The sequence below is a fragment of the Cervus elaphus genome, chromosome 23 (assembly GCF_910594005.1).
Source record: "Cervus elaphus chromosome 23, mCerEla1.1, whole genome shotgun sequence".
NCBI lineage: Eukaryota > Metazoa > Chordata > Mammalia > Artiodactyla > Cervidae > Cervus > Cervus elaphus.
The window spans coordinates 39,293,743-39,317,270 of record NC_057837.1 but is presented as its reverse complement, the minus strand read 5'-3'; the positions used below and the strand labels follow the sequence as shown (position 1 = coordinate 39,317,270).

General features: G+C 47.3%; 1 protein-coding gene across 1 annotated transcript in view; it reads right to left on the bottom strand.

Moving 5' to 3' along the window:
• The window catches only part of SLC24A3 (solute carrier family 24 member 3), a 422,796-nt gene that overhangs the window by 38,101 nt on the left and 361,167 nt on the right, over window positions 1–23,528 (bottom strand). Inside the window, exon 7 of the mRNA XM_043883055.1 lies at window positions 8,953–9,027. Within this exon, the coding sequence (XP_043738990.1) occupies window positions 8,953–9,027 (75 nt within the window). The remainder of the gene's footprint in view (window positions 1–8,952; window positions 9,028–23,528) is intronic.

The following is a 23,528-nucleotide window of genomic DNA, read 5'->3' as shown; positions in this document are numbered from 1 at the left end:
GTTGGTCCTAGAACCCAGCCCTGGCTCTTAATTTCGTGTTCCTTCCAAGGCACCCTATTTGCCCAGATGGTATGGTGCTGAAACCAAATGAATACGCTCCGTTTCATTCCAGCAGGAAGCTCTTTCTTTGCCTACACTCAGGACATGACTGATTCGGGCTCGAGCATCTCTGAGTGGCTTTCCGATGGGCAGGGACCCACTGGAGTCTCTGAGGCAGAAGCATCCATACAGAGGATGATCACGGCACTGAGATGGTTAACTTGGCTAACAACTGGCATCATTCAGTCGCTGGTGATGATAACTACTACCAGTTGTGGTGACAACAGACACAGACAACCTCAAAGTCCAGCAGGTGCAGCTCAAAGGCACATGAGAGGACCCCCCTCCAATCGCCCCGAAGGAGTAGAGAGAAGGATGAGGAGAAAGTGGCCACCTTTCTTGGTAACTCACTGTTCCCAAAAAGACACTGAAAAAGACATTGATTCCATTAGGTTTTGTCCTTTTGTCATATGTCATTATTGCATCCAACAGGCTGGTGTTTGGATGAAGATGTCAAACCAGGATGGGAAAAAAGAAAAAAAGAAGCCAAGGAAATTGCCCCATGACCCAGGCTGGATGGTACGGAATCCATTCCAGTCGCTTTTATGTAATCATTAGCTTTCAAAAAATCCAATAAATCATGGAATGGAACCAATGATTGAAGTTGGAAAATGTTTTCTATTAATTGAAGTTAATTCAATATCAGTCTTGGGCAACAGGATAGAGCAATCAATTCGTAGCTACTTAAAAGAGCACAAGATACTGGTGAAGAGTTGATTAGATGACCAATTTAATGTGTGTCTCTGGGGAGGGCAGCCGACACTCCATAATATGAAAGCAGCTCTAAGGAAGCCTTATTTTGTGACATATGACCGATGGGGGTAGGGCTCTATATGTTTTTAGCTATTATCTTAATGATCATAGCAGTCAGAAAAACCAGAATGGGCTTACTATCTTAATGATCGTAGCAGTGAAAAAAACCAGAATGGGCTTAACTGGGCAAAGGATTCCAAAGTGAGAGCAGAATTTACAGGGAACACAATGTCAGAGAAATAGTGGGGTGCCCCATCCCTGGATGCAAATGGTGTGGAGGGAGAGAGAGGCAGAAACTTCCAGACCGCGGAGGTAATGGTGCTGCTCCCTGACCCTCAGAGCCCCAAGGACTAAGCCACCCTGTGGCCCACTTGAGAACAAGGTCTGGGTTTGATCCCCCTTCCTCAAGAGGACTAGGTGGAAACACCAGGGGCCTCCAAAAAGAACAATACAATGGTTATAAGGGGCTAGCAATCAGGCCTTTGAGAGCATCTGAATGGAAAGAGGCTTGTTTGTGGAGAGGAAGACCTGCCTGCCGAGTCTGGCGGCGCCTGGAGGCGTGTTGACTGATGGTCGCCCACACAGGACATCTGCCCTGTTCACGGAAAGGTCCTTCCAGGCAGCACATCTCCAGGGCATCCCGAGGGAGCATGGGGCCAGCCTGTCTCAAAACTTCCGATGCTGAGGACAGTGTTTCTCACTGGGTGCTGCTGATGGCTGGACGGAGTGGATTTCTTATTCCTTAGAGATTTTATTTCATTTAATTCTTCTAAGACAAGTGTTGCATATCCCTCTGTATTTTCATGTCCTCTGTGAGTAAAAGAAGTCAAAACGACTTCCCCCACCCCCGCAGGCGGGGAGACCAGGGAAGAAGAAAACCTGAACGAACTCTCCTCTCCTGAAATGAGAAACGCGCCCCCAGTTCCAGCCGGCTCCCACTAGGTGGCGATCACGGTCCAGCCCCGCGCTTGGCCATGCGGCCCCGGAGGGGAGGGTGTGAAGAAGGAGGACCATTCCCTTTCTGGGCTCCAGGACATCTGGGCAGAGGGAAAGCGCCTCCGGACAGACAGCCTCCCGCGGGCGCCTGTGGCCAGCCCACCTCGGTCACGCGGCGGGGTCACGTTCGGGAGGCAGCTCCTTGCTGGGGCTCTGGGATGCTGACGGGCGGGTCCCTCATTTACACTCACATGCGATCACTGGCCCTACTAGGGTGCGGATGGAGATGACCTGGAGCTGACCTGCCCTTTTTTCCGGATGTTGCAGCGGAGCCTTCGGCAAGCAGTGACAATTAATTTTCTTGGGCTCCAAAATCACTGCCAACGGTGACTGCAGCCATGAAATTAAAAGACTTACTCCTTGGAAGAAAAGCTGTGACCAACCTAGATAGCATATTGAAAAGCAGAGACATCACTTTGCTGACAAATGTCCGTATGGTCCAAGCTATAGTTTTGCTAGTAATCACGTAGGGATGTGAGAGCTGGACAGTAAGGAAGGCTGAGTGCTGAAGAACTGAAGCTTTCAAATTGTGTTGCTGAGGAAGACTCTTGAGAGTCCCTTGGACTGCACGGAGATCAAACCAGTCAACTCTAAAGGAATCAACTGAATATTCATTGGAAGGACTGAGTCTGAAGTTGAAGCTCCAATTACTTAGGTCACCTGATGCGAATAGCCAACTGATTGGAAAAGACCCTGATGTTGGAGAAGATTGAAAGCCAAAGGAGAAAGGAGTAGCAGAAGATGAGATGGTTAGACAGCAACAGTGACTCAATGGACATGAATCTGAGCAAGCTCCAGGAGATAGTGAAAAACAGGCTGGTGTACTGCAGTCCATGGAATCACATAGAATCTGACATGACTTAGCGACTGGACAACAACCCCTTGGGGAAGCAGCTTTCTGTTCTCTGCTGGTTGTCTGAAGCCAGGCCCGTGATAGCCCCTGTGACACGTGTGGCCCCAGATTTGCTGCGCAGCTGGTCCTGCCCTCTGACCCACACGTGGTTCCTCCAGATCGACCTCAGGCTGCGCCCTAGGCTTTCCAGGTGTTCCGTGGACCAGCTAATGGGAATTCACAGGAGTGAATCTGAAAAAAATACTCTTTTCCTCCAGGCCTCTGGGAAATAGATGGGCTACCATGGAAACCAGCTTTTCAGTGTTGGCATCTGGTCTAGAATTCTTCCCAGAGACAGGCTTCCATCAGACAGGCAACTCCCTGGATGACAGAGCATCCCAGAGACTCGAGATGGGACACCAGGGAATGGACCGCCAGGGGTTGCAGGCCAGTGGGCCAGAGAGAGAGGCTGGGCTGGCCCCACTCTGTGCGGCAGCCTCGGGTTGGCTGGTTATAGGCAGTAATCATGGCTGGGTGGCTGCCTTGCTGAAGCTGAGACCTTGTAGCTGGAATCGTAATCACTGGCACCATCAGAATTTTAAGCAGTGGAAAGTAAAAGGAGAAAATCAACACCATCATTCTCTTTCAAGAGCCTGAAACCTTGAACATCCTCCCTGCTGAGAAGGGAAACTGCTCCCTGCAGACTCTCCCTCCATGGCGTACAGGTGCCCTCAGGAGATGTGCTGTCTTGGAGGCCTGCCTTCCCAGGCTCTGGGGCTGCAGGTGTGGGTGGGTGGCTTAGCTGAGGCCACGGTGACTTCCCTCTAAGAGGAGTCAGACGGAAAATACTGGAAAACAGCCGCGAGGCATGGGTATGGTTTCCAACTGAAGGGTAAACAGGAATTTCCACATTAGGATCTTCAGCAGGCTGACCTGACAGTGTGGGGGCTAACGGAGGGTGGCAAGGAGAGCTGGTGTAAAGGCAGGGCTTGAGCAGAGCCTGGGCAGGGATTAGGGGAACAGGGGGCTCTTGGGACCTCCTCTTACATCCTTCCCTGTGAGAATCTTCTGACCGCCACAGCCATTCCTGCTTTGCCAGGCCCTGAGGTGGAACCGTGAGCACGAGGGTCTCAGGGTCTCCAAACTGGAGCGAGAGGAAGGGGCCCAGTGGGGACAGGCCACAGAGGCCAGGGGCCGGAGGACGGTCATCCCCGTGGGTGTCCGGTGTCCCTTCCCTCCTCTCACAGAAGGGAGAGAGATGATTTCTGGATCACTGAAGATGAGTCGTCTTAATGAAAGACTCCCGGGAGAGGGAGGCTGATGTTCAGTCTCTGGGTAAGGAGGTATTTCAGGTGCTTCTGTAGAGGCAGATGCATGTTAGGTGCAGTAAAATCAGACTGTATGAGGCAGGTTTTGTTGGATGAAAAACCCGAATTCTTTGCTGGGCTGATATAGTTGTGCATCTTCTTCTCTTGCTCTGGGAGACCTGAGTAGAGGGCAGCTACCTCACCTCGGGGAAATCCTTGGATTTCTAGAGCCTTGGTGTTACCATCTGTAAAATGGGAGTCCTATCACAGCAGCTCGAGAGATCATGAGTATTGAACTAGGGAACCTTCATCGTGTTCAGTGCTGTACTCAGTCCTGTGAAGTATGGAGCCTGTGCTTGTTGAAAGGGTGAGAATGTGGGGCTACTTCCCATGGAAGGGTTTGCTGTCTACATCCATGCTATCCAGATGATAGGCGCTAGCCACACGTGGCCACATGCACTGAAATTAATGAGATAAGGTTCGGTTCCATAGTCTCACTAGCTGGCTTTCAAAAGCTCAATGGCTCAATGGGAAAAGAATTTGAAAAAGGATACATGTATATGTATAACTGAGTCACCTTGCTGTACATCTGAAACTGGTACAACATTGTAAATCAGCTATACTCCAGAATAAAATAAAAATTAAAAAAAAGGAGCTCAAAGGCTTACATGCCTGGTGGCTACCATATGGGACAGTGCCCTCCAGGCTGTCTTTGACGGTTGGTTCAGCTGACCTGTCTCTCTGTGTCCCCATGGAATCTCCTTCAGAGTTGGGGGCTGCGCTGAGTGAGGGGGGGAGCATTACCTTAGATAAGCTCTTTCTGCTGTGCCAGCACTTAGATTGCCCCTGAGGCCCCCAAACTGCCAATGGCCCATCTGGCCCTTCTCCAGGAGGGCAGCACCCCCCAGGCTGGATTTGGGAACCCCAATAAGCTATATGGAGCCTGTCTCATGGGGCTTTCCATGTTCCCCGGCTACCCCCACCCTGGCCAAGCTTCCCTTCTCCTGATGCTCAAAATCCCTGATCTTGAAGCAGAGATGAAGGGTAAAAATAAAGCATTCCTTTTAGGGCAGCTGTTAGATTGATGATGAAATGAATCATTTGCATTTATGTAAATTACATGATTATGTAAATTACAGTAACATTTCAATAAAGGAAACTATCTGGCCTGCTGGAATTTGGAGAAAGCAGACGAGGAGGCCAGAACTCCCACAGTCAGTTGGGGGTGGGTCCTTGGTGTGAGAGAGAGGCAGCCAGAGGGTCTGTGAGGGTCTGCGGACTATCCTTCAGGTAGATGGGCAGTTCAACAGGCATGGGACAGCACCCGGGACTCTCTCAGGACCTAAACAGTGACATTTCTCTTGCAGAGAGAGACCCAAGTCATGGGGCGAGCCTCCTGGGCCACGTCCGGCTTCTCCAGGGCTGGTGCGTCACTGTAGAGTGTCCCCAGGACTAAAGGGGGAACACCAGATGGGGCAGGAGAAGGGCACTGACTCACACTATATGCTTTAGAGGAGAGCAGGCTCAAAAATCAGCAACATACAAATGAGCTAGAAAATAGCAGAGAGCAAAGGTTAGGTGCATCCCAGATACAAAATTGAGTCCCTTGTCTCTAAGCTAACTGTTTGAAGCTCTGCTGGCTTCAGAACATCCCTGCGGTGTTTTTGCCTTTGGGTCCGGCCTCTGCATCAGCCTCCAGGCCAGCTGCCTCTCAGACCAGGTCAGAGCACCCTATCAGCTCTCCCTGGCCCGGGGGCCCCAAGTCTCCCAGAGAAATCGACTTTCCCAGTGCTTCAGACCCCCAGCCCTCATGGATTGTCCTCAGGGCTGCTCTACCCGAGCAAGTGTATTTAGAAGCAGCATCTGGTCCCTCTTCGTTGGGACTTGCCCTCCAGGTGAATGAGCTCTTCACTGTGGTACCTCGGAGGCCCATCTTCTGAACAATTCAGAACCGTAAAAAGGGGAGAGAGTGAAAAAAAAAATACCCAAACAGTTTAATTATTTGGCTGGTTGGTAATTCTTTCTGGGTAGGAGGAGAGCTTCTAAGTAGAGGACTTTTCAGTGCCCATTGCAGGGTCCAGTGGAAAAGCTTTGTGTTATGCAAGGAAAACCTGCCCCCCTAAAAGTGATGATGTTACCATGACACTAGGGGAAACACAGAAGGAAGAGATTAGGAAACCTGACAAAAAGATCCAGCGTGTGGAGCAGCAGCCTGGGGCTGGCGCATGGAAGGGGTCTGGGGACACTGAGAAACCTCCTTACCTAAGTGCTGCTCTTTGGGTACTAGATTGTTTTGCTCCTCATGCTGTTTTAAAGTCTCATGTGAAAAGGTCTCCAACAACAAACAGCTGTCAGAAATCCAGACCACCAAGCTGCCATGATGCCTCCCTTTTGCGGCTCTCCAAGTGTATTGGAGATGACACCTGCCCCACAGCAGGTGAACGTCTGAGGAAATAGTATCCGACTGTCTTTGAGATTGAGTTTCTGCAAGTGCAGTGGGCGCTGCTGGCATCAGAATCACGATGGAAGATCCTGGTTAAACTGAAGTTTCCTGGGTCCAACCCCAGGCCCTACTGGATTAAAAACCTCGGGGTTGCATGTTTCCGGGAGGCATGCAGGGCATGTCAGTGCTGCTGAATTTGGAGAGACACCATTAAAATCAAAAGAACCAGGACCAAACCCCCAGGACTCAGATGTTCTCTTTTGCATAATTCCTAACAGTGGAGAAATGTAATTTTTCTCAAGATCATAAAAATCTAGGCGCGACATCAGCTCGGTAAATATCCAGTCCAGTCTCTAAGTCACAGCCCAGAATCTCCTGCTGTTGACTGTTGCCGTCGGAGGGAACACAGAGTCGCTGGCGCCCCATGCCCAGCTGGCTCAGCTCTGATTCATCCACAGTAGGTGACTGCTTTGCTCAAAGACCCTGCTCGCGTGAGCGTCACCAGCAGCCCAAGGGAGCAAAACTGCCTCGCTTCTTCACATGTCATTAGCGACGATATATTTGTTCTGTCTCAAACATGTCCAGATACACTTAACAGAAGACAGGTTATTTCACACACAGTTCCAGGAGGCGTCTGTGTGAAAACAGAGTGAAGCTGATGTCTGCAAGTCTGCTGACAGGCATGGACATCACAGAGCCCTTGCTCCTGGCATGGGGCTGGGTCTTGGACTTCGCTGTTCTGTCTCATTACCTTGTCTCTAGTGGGAGTGGGTGGGCATCTCTCTAGAATTCAACAAAGTGGAGAACTGCTTTCATTACCACCACCCCCAATACATCTCTTGAAAAAAATGACTTTCACAAATCATCCTAAAATCCCTTGACAGCAGAAGAGCTGAGCACATGTGATCTATATCAGGTGGGACATTGCAGGGCAGAGCTCCTGCAAAGCACGTGTCAGCAGTCTGGGCTGGGTGAACGGAGGCCTCCAGATCCGGGCTGACTGAGCCTTTTCCACAGGTATAAGAACACAGAGCTCATGGCTGCCCTCAAGTCTGCTGACCGGGCATTCTACAGATGGAGTGTGTGTTCATCCCAACGCGGGCGTCTGAGCCCTGCTCCTCCCTGGGGCTGGTCTCCACTCTCCTGATCACCTGTCACCCTTGGAATGTGGGGGCTGTAGTTGTAAACCCAAGATCTTTGCTGTAGGATTTGCTACTGACTGAAGTACCCACCTGATTCCTTGGGCAAAGTCTTGTATTAAATGTCACTTTTGACTTATTTGCTTGTGTGTATGTGTTGGTCACTAGTCGTGTCCAACTCTGTGACCCCATAGACTGTAGCCCACCAGTCTCCTCTGTTCGTGGAATTCTCCAGGCAAGAACACTGGAGTGGGTTGCCATTCCCCTCTCGAGGGGATCTTCCCGACCCAAGGATTGAACCCTGGTCTCCTGCATTGCAGGCAGCTTCTTTACCATCTTAGCCACCAGGGAAGCCCTTATTTGCATAGAGATTTACAATGAAATACTATACAGGTAAATTCTTTGTAAACAGGTAAGTAAATCCTTGAGCGGATCTATTCCTGTCCAGTAGGTGCGAAAACTAAGACCTGGAGAAACTGATTCCTCTAAGGTCATGAGAGCGAGTAAGGGAAGGGCCAGGAGTCAGATCTCCCACCCTCATCATTGTTCTTTCTGCTTTGCCACCCTTCTATTCCTGGATGGCTCAGCTTGGGTTTGTCCCCACAGGAGACCTGGAGGCACTGCTCATTTAAACAAAGGACTGGCATTTGCAGGTGTTCTTTGTAGAGACGGCATTTGCACGGCTCTGAGGACTGCTGGAGGTGCGGGGTAGGGGGTGGCTGGCAGTGATGCTACTTGTGACATTAATCTGCGATGAGCTCTGTCAGTTTGGGCCAGAGATGCAAAGAGCCTCAAGTAAGATGGGCTACAGGGGGCACGCTGCGGAGATCTTTACAAAATGAAAATCCACAGGACAATGAAGGCAATGCGTATGGTGGGAGTGGGGGAAGATCCGTTTAATATCCTTCCCAGGCTGGGTGGCTAGGATGGGAGTGGGGGACTGAATACAGGAGGAGGCCCAGCCTTGGGGAAATCATTCTAAGTGTAGAGACACTTGGACCTAGGACATGAAGGTGTCTAGTAGAGACACCCACCACTAGGGACACAGTGTGGGGTGTCCCCATGAAGGCGGTAATGGCCATGGAGAGTGTGGGACAGGCAGGACGAGGAAGGAGGGTCTGCACCCAGGGACACTGAAGGGAGTTACAGTGGAGCCCGTGAGGACAGTGAGAGCAAAGAGTCATGAGAATCCCAGGAAAGCAGCAGGGGATGCTCATGGAGCCAGGTGAGCAGAGCCACCTCCTGTTCTGAGCACCAGAACCATCGGGCTGGGTTCTGGGTGACCAAAGCAGCTGCCTCTATGCACCTGGAGGAGTCCCGAGTTGCCCCGAGCTGAGAAGGGTGATCGGGAGAGGAGAGGCGAGGTGCCCGGCACACACTTACCACGATGAGCGCGACCACGGACAGCGTGTAGTAAATGGAGTCCCTCAGCAGGCACCAGGAGGAGAGAGCCACGACCTGGGGGGAAGGGGCGGCAGGTGAGAAACAGGACACGGGCCACGCGAGGGACACAGCCTGGCTCTGGCGGTGCAGCCACTGATGACCCAGACACACAACTCAGCCCTTCTCTCTCTGCCCTAGACCCAGTCCCTCTGCCAGTCAACAGGGACTCACTGAAGGTCTTTAGGCATAGTAGTCTGGTCTCTGAAAATTGGGTGCCAAGATGGGTTTGAACCTGCCAAGACTTCATTATGGGGAGATGCCCAGGAGAGAAGACAGGGAGGGAGCTGGGGAAGGCGGAGGGCTGCCCAGCTGTTACTCCGATCTGGCCCCCAAAGGAGAGGCAAGGCTGGGTTAGACGGACTATCTGAGGAAGGTTCTGCAAAACCAGGTTGAAGTCTCTCAGGAATCTGCCAGCCTTGGTATCCCTGCAGCCAAGGAGAGGGGAGGAGCCTCCTGACTTGCTGTCCCTGCCAGCACTCTGCCCAGAGCTGAGCATGCCCTTCCGAAGGCCTCCAGCCTCTTCTCTCATCTCTATGATATGCCTGGCCTTGTTGGCACTTGACCTCTGGCTTAATCAGAATTTTTAAAAGATTGATTTGCCTGTTGATGTGAAGAAAATGCTATCTTAGAGGTGGTGGCTCTGCTGAGACCAGTGGACACTTCGCTGGAGGCTAAGCAGCCTTGGCCTCCTGTGTGTGGACTTCCTGCAGGAGAAGGAGACCCTTGGTGCCGAAGGAGGGGAGGGGACGGGCAGGGCATCGTGGGAGGAGGGGCCTTGTTCTGGAGGAGAGTCCTCTCCCCTGGGTAAGTCCTTCAAAGTCTTTCATGGAGGGAAACCTGGTATTTTTCCCTCTGGTTTGCAAAGTAGGTCCATTTTTGCAGACTCGTCCCAAAAGGAGCCTGGGAGAGTCGCAGGTCGGAGGTGCCTCCTGGGCTGTCATTCTCACTCCCTCCCACCTCCCTAGGAAAGTGTCAGCCACCCCACAGCCACAGGACTCATCTAGCTGCCTTTGCCCTTGCCTCGTAAGTGGGAAAGGACACAGCAAATGCCACTCTGAGCTGCGACAAGAACAGGGACCAAAGACAACTGGAAAAGGGATTCCAGGGACGCCACCTTTGGTGTCTCTTCCCTCCTGGATGACTGGGTCCAGTTGTAAAGAAAAGATCAGGGCAAAGGCAAACCAGAGAGACTATTCTGGATTCAAATAGCATGAAAGATGTGACTTAAATAGAACTAAAAATGAATAACGAGGCCAGCCTCTTTCTGTGAACACACACTTCCACCACTGTAGGGACACTGAGTATTTTCTGTGCTAATTTTGCCTTCCTTGGTTTGGTATTTGCAGATGCAAGTTCCAGATGAAGGGCTTGTCAAGAAAAGGACTTCTGCCACAAGGATCACTTTAGAACAAAGAGTCCTCTCCAGCCTTTTATCATCTCTCCTTGGACTGTTTACTCTTAGAGCCTGTGGCCACCACTCACCATCTATGGAAGAGGACAAACTGGGCTAGATTATTCATGTTCCATCAGGTCATAAAAGGTGGTGAATATTTTAAAATTTATTATAATTAAGCAAATGGACTTAAAACACATGGCAAACATCAACTCTGAATTTTCTTAAAAATCACTTGGATTTTTAGTTAAAGATAGGTGGACTGAACATCCCAGTACCACTGCTCTTTCTTATTATACCATAACAGGGTTACAGCTAAGGGATTTTTTTTAAAAAACAAGATATAAACCTGGGAGAGAAAGAGACTAGAAGAATTGATCAGAGTAAGAAAATTTTGGAGGCTGGAAAGCAGAACCATTGAACAATCAAAGTCTTTCAGCTGGCAGTGGACCAAGTTCTAGAAATGGTGGTAAAGGTGGCCTGAAAACGGGATGACTGCAAGACTGTTGAAGAATTTAATCCCACCTAATACTATTACAACAGTGTTAATCAACTATCCTTCAATATAAAATAAAAAAAACTTTTTAAAGAATTTAACCACAAACTTCTTCCCTCACTTCAAATAGACCAGTGACTGTACATTCCCCACCTTATCTGAGACAGGAGACCTGGCATTTACAGAAGAGAAATTTCAGAAACGGAGGAGAGGAAATGATTGAATAAATAATTAAAGAAAAGTTCTCAGAAGTTAAGGACTTCCATTTTTCTAACACAATGGACAAAAAGATGCACACCAAGGCATGTCATTGTGAATATTCTGAATACTGGAACCATAAAAGAGTCCTAGAAGTCACTGGAGAGAGAAAAACAGGATCATATACAAAGAATAATATTTTATTTCTCAGCCAGAGAGCTGAAAGCTAGAAGACAATGGAGGAGTGACTTTGAAATTAGAAAGGAAAATGATTTCAACCTGGAATTCTACACCTGACCAAATTGTTCATTAAGTGTGACAGGAGAATAAAAATAAAAGCTTAATTATCTCAAAAAATTTACTTCCTACGTATCCTTTTCCAAAAAGCTACTAGAAGATTGCTCCACTAAAATCAGGGAGTAAAACACTTGTTACATAGAATGTTGGCAAAATAAATCCTTACATCAAAAAACAAAAATTTATTGTAATAAGAAAAGATCTCCAGAATGGTGGTGAAAGAAGATTCTAGAGAGATGGTAAGAGGAGATTCTAAAAGAAACTTTTGAAGCTGGTCAGAAGACACAGAAGAAATGATGCCAGGAGGACAAAATTGATGAAATATAATTCCAAACCCACAGAAAGGAGACTGGAGAGCTCTGGGGACAGAGCATTGAAATCTAAGCAAACAACAACAAAAAAGACAATCATAAACCATGGGGAAAACACAGAGTTGTGCAGGAAGGGAAGATGAATCATTACCTAGTTATTGGCTGAGCTATAAACAGTGGTCACACAGTCATAATAAATGCAGTGTAGACTGCTGTCTAAGTAAATGGTGTCTAAGTGTTTGGTGAGGATGGAGGGCTGGGCATTCGAGGTGAGCAGGGCTGAAAAAGACCTTAACCCTCCTCCTCCACACTGTAAAGCCTTGGAGAATACTTGGAACTGAAAGGTCAAGTCACTGCTTTAGAAGCACATGATCTGGAGACATGGAGTGAGTATCAGGAACAACCAAACCAGTGGAAAGTAGTTGCCTCTGAAGGGTGGCAGGTTGGTGCTGGTGGGATAGGAGGGTGGCTATCTTTCATAATAAGCTGCCTGGAACTGGTTGCCTCTTAAGCTTTGTGTGTGTATAACTTTAATGAAAATAAAAACTAAATTAAAAATGAGAAAGTGTAATGCAAGTTATCCATTTATATTTACTGATCTAAGAAATACATATCACACTAGGTCTAAATGTCAGATTTGCCTGGATACTGATCTACTGTATCTCTTTATAAATAGAGTACTTTTTAATGTATAGACCATCTCCACGTTTCAGCTCTAGATTCAAAGCCTACAATTACCAAAACCAATCTTATTTATTAAATTAAAAAGATGAAATATAGTTGATTTACAATGTTTCAGGTATACAGTAAAGTGATTCAGTTATATATATATATAATATATATTCTTTTCCATATCTTTTTCATTAGAGGTTATTACAAGATATTAAATATAGTTCCCTGTGCTACAAGTAGGTCTTTGTTACCTGTTTCGTACAATTAGTGTGTCTATGTTAATCGCAAATTCCTGATTGATCCCTCTCCCACCCCCTTTCCCCTTTGGTAACCATAGGTTTGTTTTCTATGTCTGTGAGTCTATTTTGGCAAAACCAATTTTTTTCTATAGAAGCAATGAACGGGAGGACAAGAAAGGAGTCATACCAGGGAAGAGAAAGTCTCCACACTCTCGAAGGTATTAAAGCATCCTTGATTCTGCAGCATCTACAGTGAAAGCTGTGACCACTACTCACCACAATAAAAAGAGTTACCTGACACTTCCTGCAAACAAGAGGACCCGGAAGGGTTACTTCATTCAGTCCTACAGTATCCAACAAGGTGGGCACTGTCACCCTCACTGGCTGGCAGTGTGGGCATGGCCAAGTTGAAGTCTTGAACACAGTGGTACAACTAGCAGTGGGATGAGGACTGGGATCTGAACCCGGAAGCTTGGATCTCATGGTCCTGACCCCACACACTGTGCTACTCTGCGTAAACAGAGGCAGGGTGAAAGCAGACACCCATCTGTGACATCCCCCGTGGAGGTCTTCTTTTCTCCATGACCAAATGCAGGGGCATTTGGCGAGAGACGAGAAAGCAGTGACCACAGCTTCCCAGGTGGCTCAGATGGTAAAGAATCTGCCCACAGTCTCTGGGTCAGGAATATCCCCTAGAGGAAGAAGTGGCTACCCACTCCAGTGTTCTTGCCTGGAGAATTCCATGGACAGAGGAGCCTGGTGGGTTACAGTCCGTCCATGGACAGAGGAGCCTGGTGGGTTACAGCCCGTCCATGGACAGAGGAGCCTGGTGGGTTACAGTCCATCCATGGACAGAGAGGAGCCTGGTGGGTTACAGTCCATAGGGGTGCAAAGAGTTGGGCACGAATGAGTGACTAAAACACTTCCACGCACTCACAGCTCAATATAAAAATACACTGCTTTAAAGAGAGCCCAGGCAAGAAATCAAGGCAGAAGGAGTGACCACAGAGACTGCAGACAGGGATATGGACATGCTGTGGACATATTCCAGGAGGGAAAGAGAAAACTCAGAAACTATTCCATTTAGGTGGTTATTGTTTTCCTTCTTTTTTTTTAAACACCAATACAGCTCATTGTTTGGTGATGGAAGTGTTCGCTTTTCCACAGACATGGATACACTGATGTTTGGGTACAAGCCACTCTCTCTGCTTCTCGGTGGAGGGGCTTTTATCTCTAGACAGAGGCCAGCAACCATCTGACTTAGGCCCCGAATGCACCCGTGGGCACAGAGGGATCTGTCAGCACCCTTGCGTCAACATGGGAGGCTCTTTGGCATCTGCTGGCAGACAGCATCTTGCGGAGCACTCTGTAGAGTGAACACGGGTCCCCAGAGAGAGTCAGCAGTGAGTGACGCTGCCCTTGACCTCATTAATCAATAATACAGACGGCAAGGACTGTAAGAGGTCACCACTGGCAGACTCCTCTGTAAATTAAAGCCAGAGGCTCTGTTCGTCCCCTTTCACTCTAGGAATCCCTCCCAGCTGGAATTGCATCTTGATATTTCTCTTCTATTTCAGGAGTGCATTTCGCACTTCTTCTATTGAATATGCAGCTTCAGTTTCCTTTTTATAATTTCATTTAATTTCAGAGTGGCAAGAAGCAAAAAGAAAAAAACAACAAAAACAAAAAACAACCCACACTTCTAAAACAGAGGAAAACACCTCCTCCTGTATTCAAATGCTGAGTGATCATTTGGAATTCTGACTCCTTCTAGGGAGTTAAAATTAATTGTTTATGATAGAACTATATATTTTCTGTGTATGGATTGTATTGTAAATCTATACATATATATAGATATATATGGTGATGCATGCACATCATACATGTGGATAGATGGCATATATAATACAATTTAATATTTTTTCCTTGATGGAGAATGGGATTTGACATCGTGGACACATTTTAAAAGGAATGAATACCCTCAACTCATGAACACTTTGCCTTTTTAAAAACCCATTTAAGCAGGCAGAACACCATAATAGTTACATGACATAAACATAAAACTGCTATCATTTCAGAGAAATGTTGTTATTTCACACAAATTTCATGGAAAAGGGATTTGAAAATCATAACATGAATCTTGTTCCAAGATTTTGAGTTGACACAGTTCCCACAGCCAATTCTTATCTCAGGCAAGACAGCCGTGAGATCTGGAGAAATGCTGGGGCTCTAGGGGGTCCCTCGCATGGTCTGAGGGCATCCAATGGTGTTGGGGGTCAGAGCTGGTGAGGGACAGGTCTTGACACTACTGTCTGTTCATTATTCAAGTACCCATTCAAAATGCTTCAATCCTGGGAAAAGTCACCGAACTACAAATGGCTCCTGCTTTCTGGAAATTTTTTACTGAGAGTGGACAGTCAGAGTCAAGCCATATAAGAAGACAATAATAAATTTCTGCAAAATACAATGAATGTCCTCTTATTAATCTTTGCAAACAGGAACCAAAAATGAACTCATATTTTAAATTTTACATTTTTCCTAAGAAAACCCATTCTGAGTTCTAGTTTCATGTAAGGAAAACAAACGACAAATGAAGAAGCTGCTCCTGGAGATATATTTAAATAAAGACGAGGCCATGTTGGGACCATGCAGGCATACAGCAATCTCCTGAAGGCTCTGCATTGACCGAACCGAACAACCACCAGGGACACTCTAATGATCCGAAGTGCCCAGGATGCAGGAGCACCTTCCCAATCGTTTAGAACATCAGGTGCAGGTGTTCTCATGTTGGATGTAAATGCTGCCTTCTAGGCCTTCAAAACTTGGTAGCTCAGGGTGTTCTCGCATACCTCAGAATTCTCAGGGAGATGGCGCCACCTTAAGGAAGGATTGTGCGGGCTCATGCTCCTGGGACCAGGCGTGGGGCCTGTGCTCACTGCCAGGCATTGTCATGCCAGCACTAGGGGCTATAAGAGTTTGCCTATAAAAGTAGGGCATTTAGGGTAATTTCAAGTCATCAGATGTATTTGCTTGGATTCACCCAGAATCAGAGCCCAGGGCAAGATTTGAGTGCATATACTTCATTTGGGAAGTGATTCTATGAAACACTGTTGGGGAAAGTGAGGCAGATAATGAAAAGATAGAGATACAGCAGCAGATGACTGGGGAGAAATCTTGGTGGGGCACTCTCCTGGGGGCAGGTGCTATCCTGGTGGGGCGTGATCCTGGTGGGGTGCTCTGAGGGACCCTGGAGAACATGCCTCTTCCTTGTCTCCTCCAAGGGGAGAGGAAGGTGGGGTATTTATCCACCTACTTCCACCAGTCACTGCTTGAAGGCTGCAACCAGAATGTTGATTCCCTGGCCAAGAAGAGCCCTCAGAGAGAAGGATGCAGGCTCTGGCACGGGGAAGTCAGGCCAGTGGGAACTCAAAAGGTGTGGATGAGGGGTCATGGGGAGGGACACCTGCAGTATCTGCTTTAACCCTAACCATGGATTTACACAATGATCTGATAATCTGAATAAGCATTCACACACACACATACTTTTGTAAGCTCAAAAATACAACCCATTGTCTATACACATCACACCTTTTTTATCCATTCATCTACCAGTCGACATTTAGGTTGCTTCCATGTCCTGGCTATTGTAAATACTGTTGCAGTGAACATAGGGGTGCACATGTCTTTTCAAATTATAGTTTTCTCTAGATATATACCCAGGAGTGAAGTATCACATGATATTGCTTATATGTGGAATCTAAAAATGTAACACAAATGAACTGACTTATAAGGCTGACATAGATCCACAGACATGAAAAACAGATTTGTGGTGACCAAAGGGGAAAGGGGAGGGAGGGACAAATTAGGATTTTTGGATTAACAGATACATTAATATATATAAAATAGATAACCAACAAGGACCTACTGTATAGCACAGGGGACTAAGGTCAATATTTTGTAACAACCTACAAGGGAAAAAAAAATTCTGGAAAAGAATAAATAGGTCCATAGAAACCACCGCAGTGAGAAGCCTGCGCACCGAAGCTAAGAGAAAGCCCTTGCAGCAACGAAGACCCAGCACAGCCAAAAATAAATAAATAGCATAATTTTTAGAAAAGATGCTGGGAAACCACCCTTTTGTACAGTGTAGAACCAGGCCAGAAAATTCCTGCTCCCTTCCAAGTTTTCCTAGTTGATCTATTGAAAAGATGGTATAAAGAATTCTAAAACACAGAGAATTTATTTATTTTTAAATTTATATCATTTGGGCTAGGAGCCAGATACACATTAGAGGCAAGTATTTCCTCATTTTATCAATTATGAAGCCTAAAAGGACAATGTCTGGCTTGAGTGATCATTTTACTCTCTTGATCTGTAACGCATCCTCATGGGACTGGGGTCTCCAAAGTGCAGTGGGGCTTTTCTGCATTTGAAGTGCTGATGGAAAAGGAAGTTAATACATATCATGTGAGTTCAGAAATAAGACAGCTAAGACCATGTATGGGCTTCCCTGGTGGCTCAGATGGTAAAGCGTCTGCCTACAATGCGGGAGACCTGGGTTTGATCTCTGGGTTGGGACGGGCCCCTGGAGAAGGAAATGGCAACCCACTCCAGTACTCTTGACGGGAAAATCCCATGGACGGAGGATCCTGGTAGGCTACAGTTCAAGGGGTCGCAGAGTCAGACATGACTGAGCGACTTCACTTTCACTTTCAAGACCATGTATGGGCTTCCCTGGTGGCTCAGCTGGTAAAGAATCCACCCGTAATGTGGGAGACCTGGGTTCGATCCCTGCATTGGGAAGATTCCCTGGAGAAGGGGAAGCTACCCACTCCAGTATTCTGGCCTGGAGAATTCCACGAACTGTATAGCCCATGGGGTTGCAAAGAGTCGGACATGACTGAGCGACTTTCACTTCACTTCAAGACCATGTATTTGAGTTGAAGCTTCTGGAAGTAAGAGCCTGGCTATAGCATACGATTGCATTATTAGCCATTAGTGTTTCCACTACCACATGATGCTTTTCATGCTGTCAGAAACCAGTAGTGGAAGCACCGTGGGGAAGATGTCCCATTTCCCTCTGGTCTCTCTGAAAATTAAAATGCTGAAGGCAAGGGGGATGGAAAAAGAGGAGGGCCAGCTCCTTTCCAGTCCACAGGCTTGGGTATGGACTTGGAAGGGTCTGTTTCACACCTGGAAAGAGCCATGTTTCTCTGGCTTCATTAAGTTACAGGGGAGAGGAAATGTGTACTTCAAAGCAAAGATGTCTACCCCCTGCTTGACATGAAACAGGACTTGCATCATATCAGGAACTACCCTGACTTGTGACATCTCCAAAGGGAAGGTGGGTGGCCACCCCTCCATGGGAGCGCCAGGTTGGAAAGGAAGCACTTGCCCCTCTAGGTGTGGAAGCAGGGTCACACTCTGATCTTGGGGGCATGCAGTGACATTTTTGTACTAACAAATACTGGCTGCTAGTCTGTGTGGCTCATGCGGCCCCAGTTGATCTGTCAGGCAACGTATTTTAAGTAATTTCTGTGACTCACGGTGGAGAGAACAGGCGATGCCCATGAATCAGTCCTGTAGCCACGGCAGACTGAACCCAAGAACTATTCTTTAATGGATGCTTGGCAGATCGTTTCCCCTGCATTAAAGATCTGAGGATTAAAATACGGTAACACCAGAACATACCCAGCCTTGATTTGCATTTAGCAGTGAAGCAGAGGCTGTGGCAGCCAGTCACACCTGCCAGCTGACAAAGCCCCTTCCCCAAAGAGCTGGCAACTTTTAGCCAAAATCGAGGGGAGAAGTATCTGTGTTAATTCCACTTTGTGGATGACCGTGTAAAGGGGGAGAACTTAGTGCCTTATCGGTTCAGAGGCTCAGATGTGGAATCAAAGTGCAGCGTGGAAGGTGCAACAGTAAAGATGTGGTACTTATCTGGTTTGAAGAAAGTTGAGACGTGGGGAGGGAAGGGCGTGCAGGTCTCACCCCTTCACCCGTACTTCCTCTGCATCTCCTACTCTGCCCACCCCCTGGCCTGCAGGCCTGAGCATAGTCTCCCAGTCTCCCAGCCTCATCCTCCATGTGTGGTGTGGGAACAGAGGCCTGTGCTCCTCCAACCTTCAATTCTCCACCTGGAAAGGTCATTTCTATCTGCATCAGTCCCTCAGCAGCGTGGTAAGGATCCACACAAAAACCTCGGAGACGCTAAGATTTTGGGGTGAGAGGAAGGTTGTGCGTGGAGGCATTAGGAACAGAGTGTCTTTACCTGGAGCACCCTGTCTCATCCTCAGGAAAGAAAACGCCCCTCTGAAGATTTGGGGCCTTCAGGGACCCAATAGTAAGTGTTTCCCGGGAGGTCATGGCCTGAGATGCAGCCCCTTCCTTAATAGCCTATGTTTAAAAATTGGTTCTTATGAACCAGATACTACATACAGCACTTCACTTGCCTTTTCCTTTCCAATCATTTACTCTTCCTATTTTACAGATGAGTCAACTGAGGTTACATAACCTGCCCAAGATTCACAGTTTGAAAGTGACTGAGCCATATTTTGACCAGGTCTGAATTCAAGAGCCCAGATGGTCACCCCTTTGCCAAGGTTACTCAATTTAGCTGATCATAAGAGTGATCTGAATCTGACAATGGATTCCCAAGCCCATGTCAGACTTTTTCTTTTTCTTTTTTTTTTGCACTACACAGCTTGGGGGACGTTAGTTCTCCAACCAGGGATAGAACCCAGGCCCTAGCAATGGGGACCCTAACCACTGGACCACCAGGAAAGTCCCCCTTTTTTTTTGCACCCCAGACCTTTCGAATCAGAGCTGCACACTGGAATCTCTTAGAAGCTTTAGGAAACACTGATGCCTAGGTTCCACCCCCAGAGATGCTGAATTAGTGGATTTAGGCTCTGACTGGGCCTTTGGGATTTCTCAAAGCTTCCCAGGATTTCTCAAAGCTTCCTAACATCTGGCAGGGGTTGAGACCACTGGCCCAGCCTGCAACCACCTGTTAGTCTGAGGGATGTCCAGATAAACAGAAATGAGAAACTACCAACCATCCCCTGTCCCCCACAATGCAGAAGGAAACCCTGCTGGTATGTATGAGATTTTGAGAAATAACAACAGATTATACGTATTTCTTATGACCATTTCAGAGCCCACATACTAGCAGTGTTGCCGTCCACCACTCTGCTTATAAAGTATTTCTGTTTTAACATCTCATAGATTTATAATAAAAATTTGCTTTGAGAGTCACATCAGCATAAAACTAGAAGTGTGCAATTGTTGGATTTCACTTTTAGCTGGAGAGACTCAAAGGTGAGGGCTGGAATCCTCGGAAGGTTTGTTCAGTGGTGTGGCTGGTGGCTGATGCTGGCTGTCAGCTGGGGCTATGGGCCTAAGCTACAAACAGCCTCATCTGTGTCGTGTATGTCAAGACTTTGTTCCTTTTTATCACTGATCACTATTCCCTTTGCTTATCCGTTTACCTGCTGAGGGGTGTTTGGGATGTTTTGAGGCCTGGTGACCAAAGCTGTTCTGACCACTTTGGCATGTCTTTTGATCCAGATGAGGATCTGGGAGGGCTGATAGGGTCATCACTTCCGGCATTCTGAAAGAGCTGACGTGGAAGCTGATGAGAGGGCTGGCCCTATGTTATCTGCAACCACACTGCAAAGCCCTTTATTTCCTCCTCAGAGTGACAAGGGTCTCCCCAGCAGAATTCTGGTGCAGCCCGGCAGCCAGAATCTGTCAAAGCAACACTCACATTCTCCCTTGTCCTATGAACGACACGACTCTAGATCCCAGGAGTCAGAGGGCACAAGCCAACCAAAGCAAAAGTGGTCTACAGAGACTTCCCTGGTGGTCCAGTGACTGAGACTCAGTGCTCCCAATGCAGGGGGCCTGGGTTTGACCCCTGGTCAGGGAACTAGATCCTGCATGCTGCAACAAAGATCCCATTTGCCACAACTAAGACCCAGTGCAGCCAAATAAATAAATAAATGTTAAATTAAAAAACAGTGGTCTATGAAAACCAAAGCCAGTCAGCACTGCTGCGCTGAAGAAGGTGAGTCAGGCATGCTTGATAATGAGCATTTCAAAGAGATAAGCAGCCTCCTTTTGCAGCATATAAATTCTACCCCTGTGGAGAAAACAACTCAACAGGCATCGCTTTCGACTGGCAATGTCTCAGCACTTAGGCCTGGCCATGAGTGTAAAAGATAACCGCTGACAGGGGACCTCCAAAGGAAATGGAAAGCTCATGGAGCATTTGTTCCTCTTCTAAACACATGAACTATTTCATGGCAGATAGAGAAAGGGGTAGGAGGGAGTATTGGCTAACTTCCTCAAAAAAGAAGAGCAGCAGCAGTGGCCTTTTATTGAATATTTACATGTGCCAGGCATCAAATGAATGAGTTTTCTCTACAGGCTTTAGTTCATTTCATTCCTGCACAGGGTGGATGCTAGGGGCTTGATTATGTCCCTCTCAGATTCATATTTTTTGAAGCCCTAACTCCCAGGACCTCAGGACCTGGGGCCTTTAAAGAGGTGATTCAGTTAAAAAAAGAGGTAATGATAACCCTTTCTGCGAGACAGCAAAAGAGACACAGATGTATTGAACAGTCTTTTGGACTCTGTGGGAGAGGGCGAGGGTGGGATGATATGGGAGAATGGCATTGAAACATGTAAAATATCATACGTGAAATGAATCGCCAGTCCAGATTTGATGCATGAGACAGGGTGCTCGGGGCTGGTGCAATGGGATGACCCAGAGGGATGGGATGGGGAGGGAGCTGGGAGGGGCGTTCAGGATGGGGAATACTTGTACACTCATGGCGGATTCAAGTCAATGTATGGCAAAACCAATACAATACTATAACGTAAAATAAATAAATTAATTTTAAAAAATTAAGAAAAAAGAGGTTCCCAGGGTGGGCTCTAAGCCACATTGACTAGAGTCTTATAAGAAGAGGAAGTGAAAGTCGCTTAGCCGTGTCCGACTCTTTTCGACCCTATGAACTTTAGCTCACCAGGTTCCTCTGTCCATGGGATTCTCCAGGCAAGAAAACTGGAGTGGGTTGCCATTTCCTTCTCCAGGGGATCTTCCCAACCCGACCCAGGGATCGAACTCCCGGGTCTCCTGCATTGCAGGCAGATTCCTTACTGTCTGAGCCACCTGGAAGTGGTATCATCTGGACCCAAATTTTATAGAGGGAGGAGGACCACGTGAAGACACAGGAGGAAAACAGCCACAAGCCGAGGAGAGAGACCTCAGAACAGACAAATCCTGCCAACACCTGCCTCTCAGACTTCTGGTTTCCAGAAGTGTAAGAACGTAAATTTCTGTTGTCTAAGCCCCCTACTGAGTGATGCTCTGTCCAGACAGCCCCGGCTGACTCATGCAGGGCTATGTAATGTTGTCTCCATTTTACAGATGTGAAAAACTGAGGATCACGGTCACCTTCTAAGCTTGTGTATCCAGTAGTGGAGCTGGCTGACTGTTTCCAAAGCCCAGGCTTGCAAGCATTATAGAAAAGACTGTTGCCTCAAGTGAAAAAATAAAAAGGAAGAGGGGTCCCTACCTTGTGGAGCTTACAACTCACCGTGAAGACAAAGTCCTGTGTGGCAGGCAGAGAATCAAAGGGAGTCATAGGAGATTTGTTGACAGAAACAAGGGACTGGAGCAACACAAAGAAGGGGCCCTGAGCCAAGGAATGTCGGTGCCTCCAGAAGCCAAACAAGATGATGAATCGGATTCTCTTCTGTAGCTTCCAGAACAAACACAGCCCTACTGATGCTCTAGCTTTAGACTTCTGACCTCCAGAACTCTCAGAAAATCAACTTGTGCTGTTTGAAGCCACAAGTTTGTGGAACTTTGTGACAGTGTTGGTAGGAAATGAGTACACATGTCCTAGTGTGAATCTCAATGACAACCTCGATGCCCCAGGTGCCCAGAGGGGCTGAAACTCAACCAATTCCACACCCAGCAAGGTTCAAATCAGAGTGCGGTTCAAATTATTTTCCTGACATATAAACATACTGCTTTCCTAAGGTCAGTGGCGCCCCACAGCCCTACATCCAAGGCAGTGCCTGCGGAGTGGGTGTCTAATGAACCTGTCTCATCCTCCATCTCTCCGAACAATCCTGGGCAGAGGTCGTGGTCAGTCCTATTTACAGAAAGGCAAACAGAGGCTAGAACAGCAGAGGGACTTTCCGAGGTCCACAGCTGGAGGTGGCAGACTCAGGTCCATATTTGCCAGAGTCTGAACCCCACACTGCTTGCATTTTTTTACACTCTGTTTTTGGGGTAATATACATAAGACTTACCATCTTCACCATTTTTAAGCGTACAGTTCAGTGGCATTAGTGAGTAATGTGGTCATTAGTAGGATGCTAGTATTGTCATTTGAAGGCTACAAACAATAATTTTGAAACACGGGGCACATTCTTTGGAAATGGCGCTTAAAATGATTACTTAGTGTTTGGTTCCACTTAGGTAAATCAAATCTTTAACACTTTGAATCCTAGCTATTAAACAAATGAATGGAATTAGTGAATTTTGTAAATGAATAGACTCTTTATCAATTTAAAGTTATTGAAATGGTAAAAAAAAAATGTTGTTGTGCAACCCTCACCACCAACCATCTTCAGAACTTTTTTCATCTTTGCAAACTCAATCTCTGTATCCATTAAACACTAACTCCTCATTCGCTCCCCCAGCTCCTGACAACCACCTTTCCACCTTCTCTGTGTGAATCTGACCACTCTGGGTACTTGAGAGAAGTGGGATCATACAAGGTCTATCCCTTTGTGTCTGGCTTATTTCACTGAGCACAAAGTCCTCCAGGTTCAGCCATGCTCACGCTTTTAACTCTTGCATGATTTCCTGTAGACGCACAGAGAAGCCT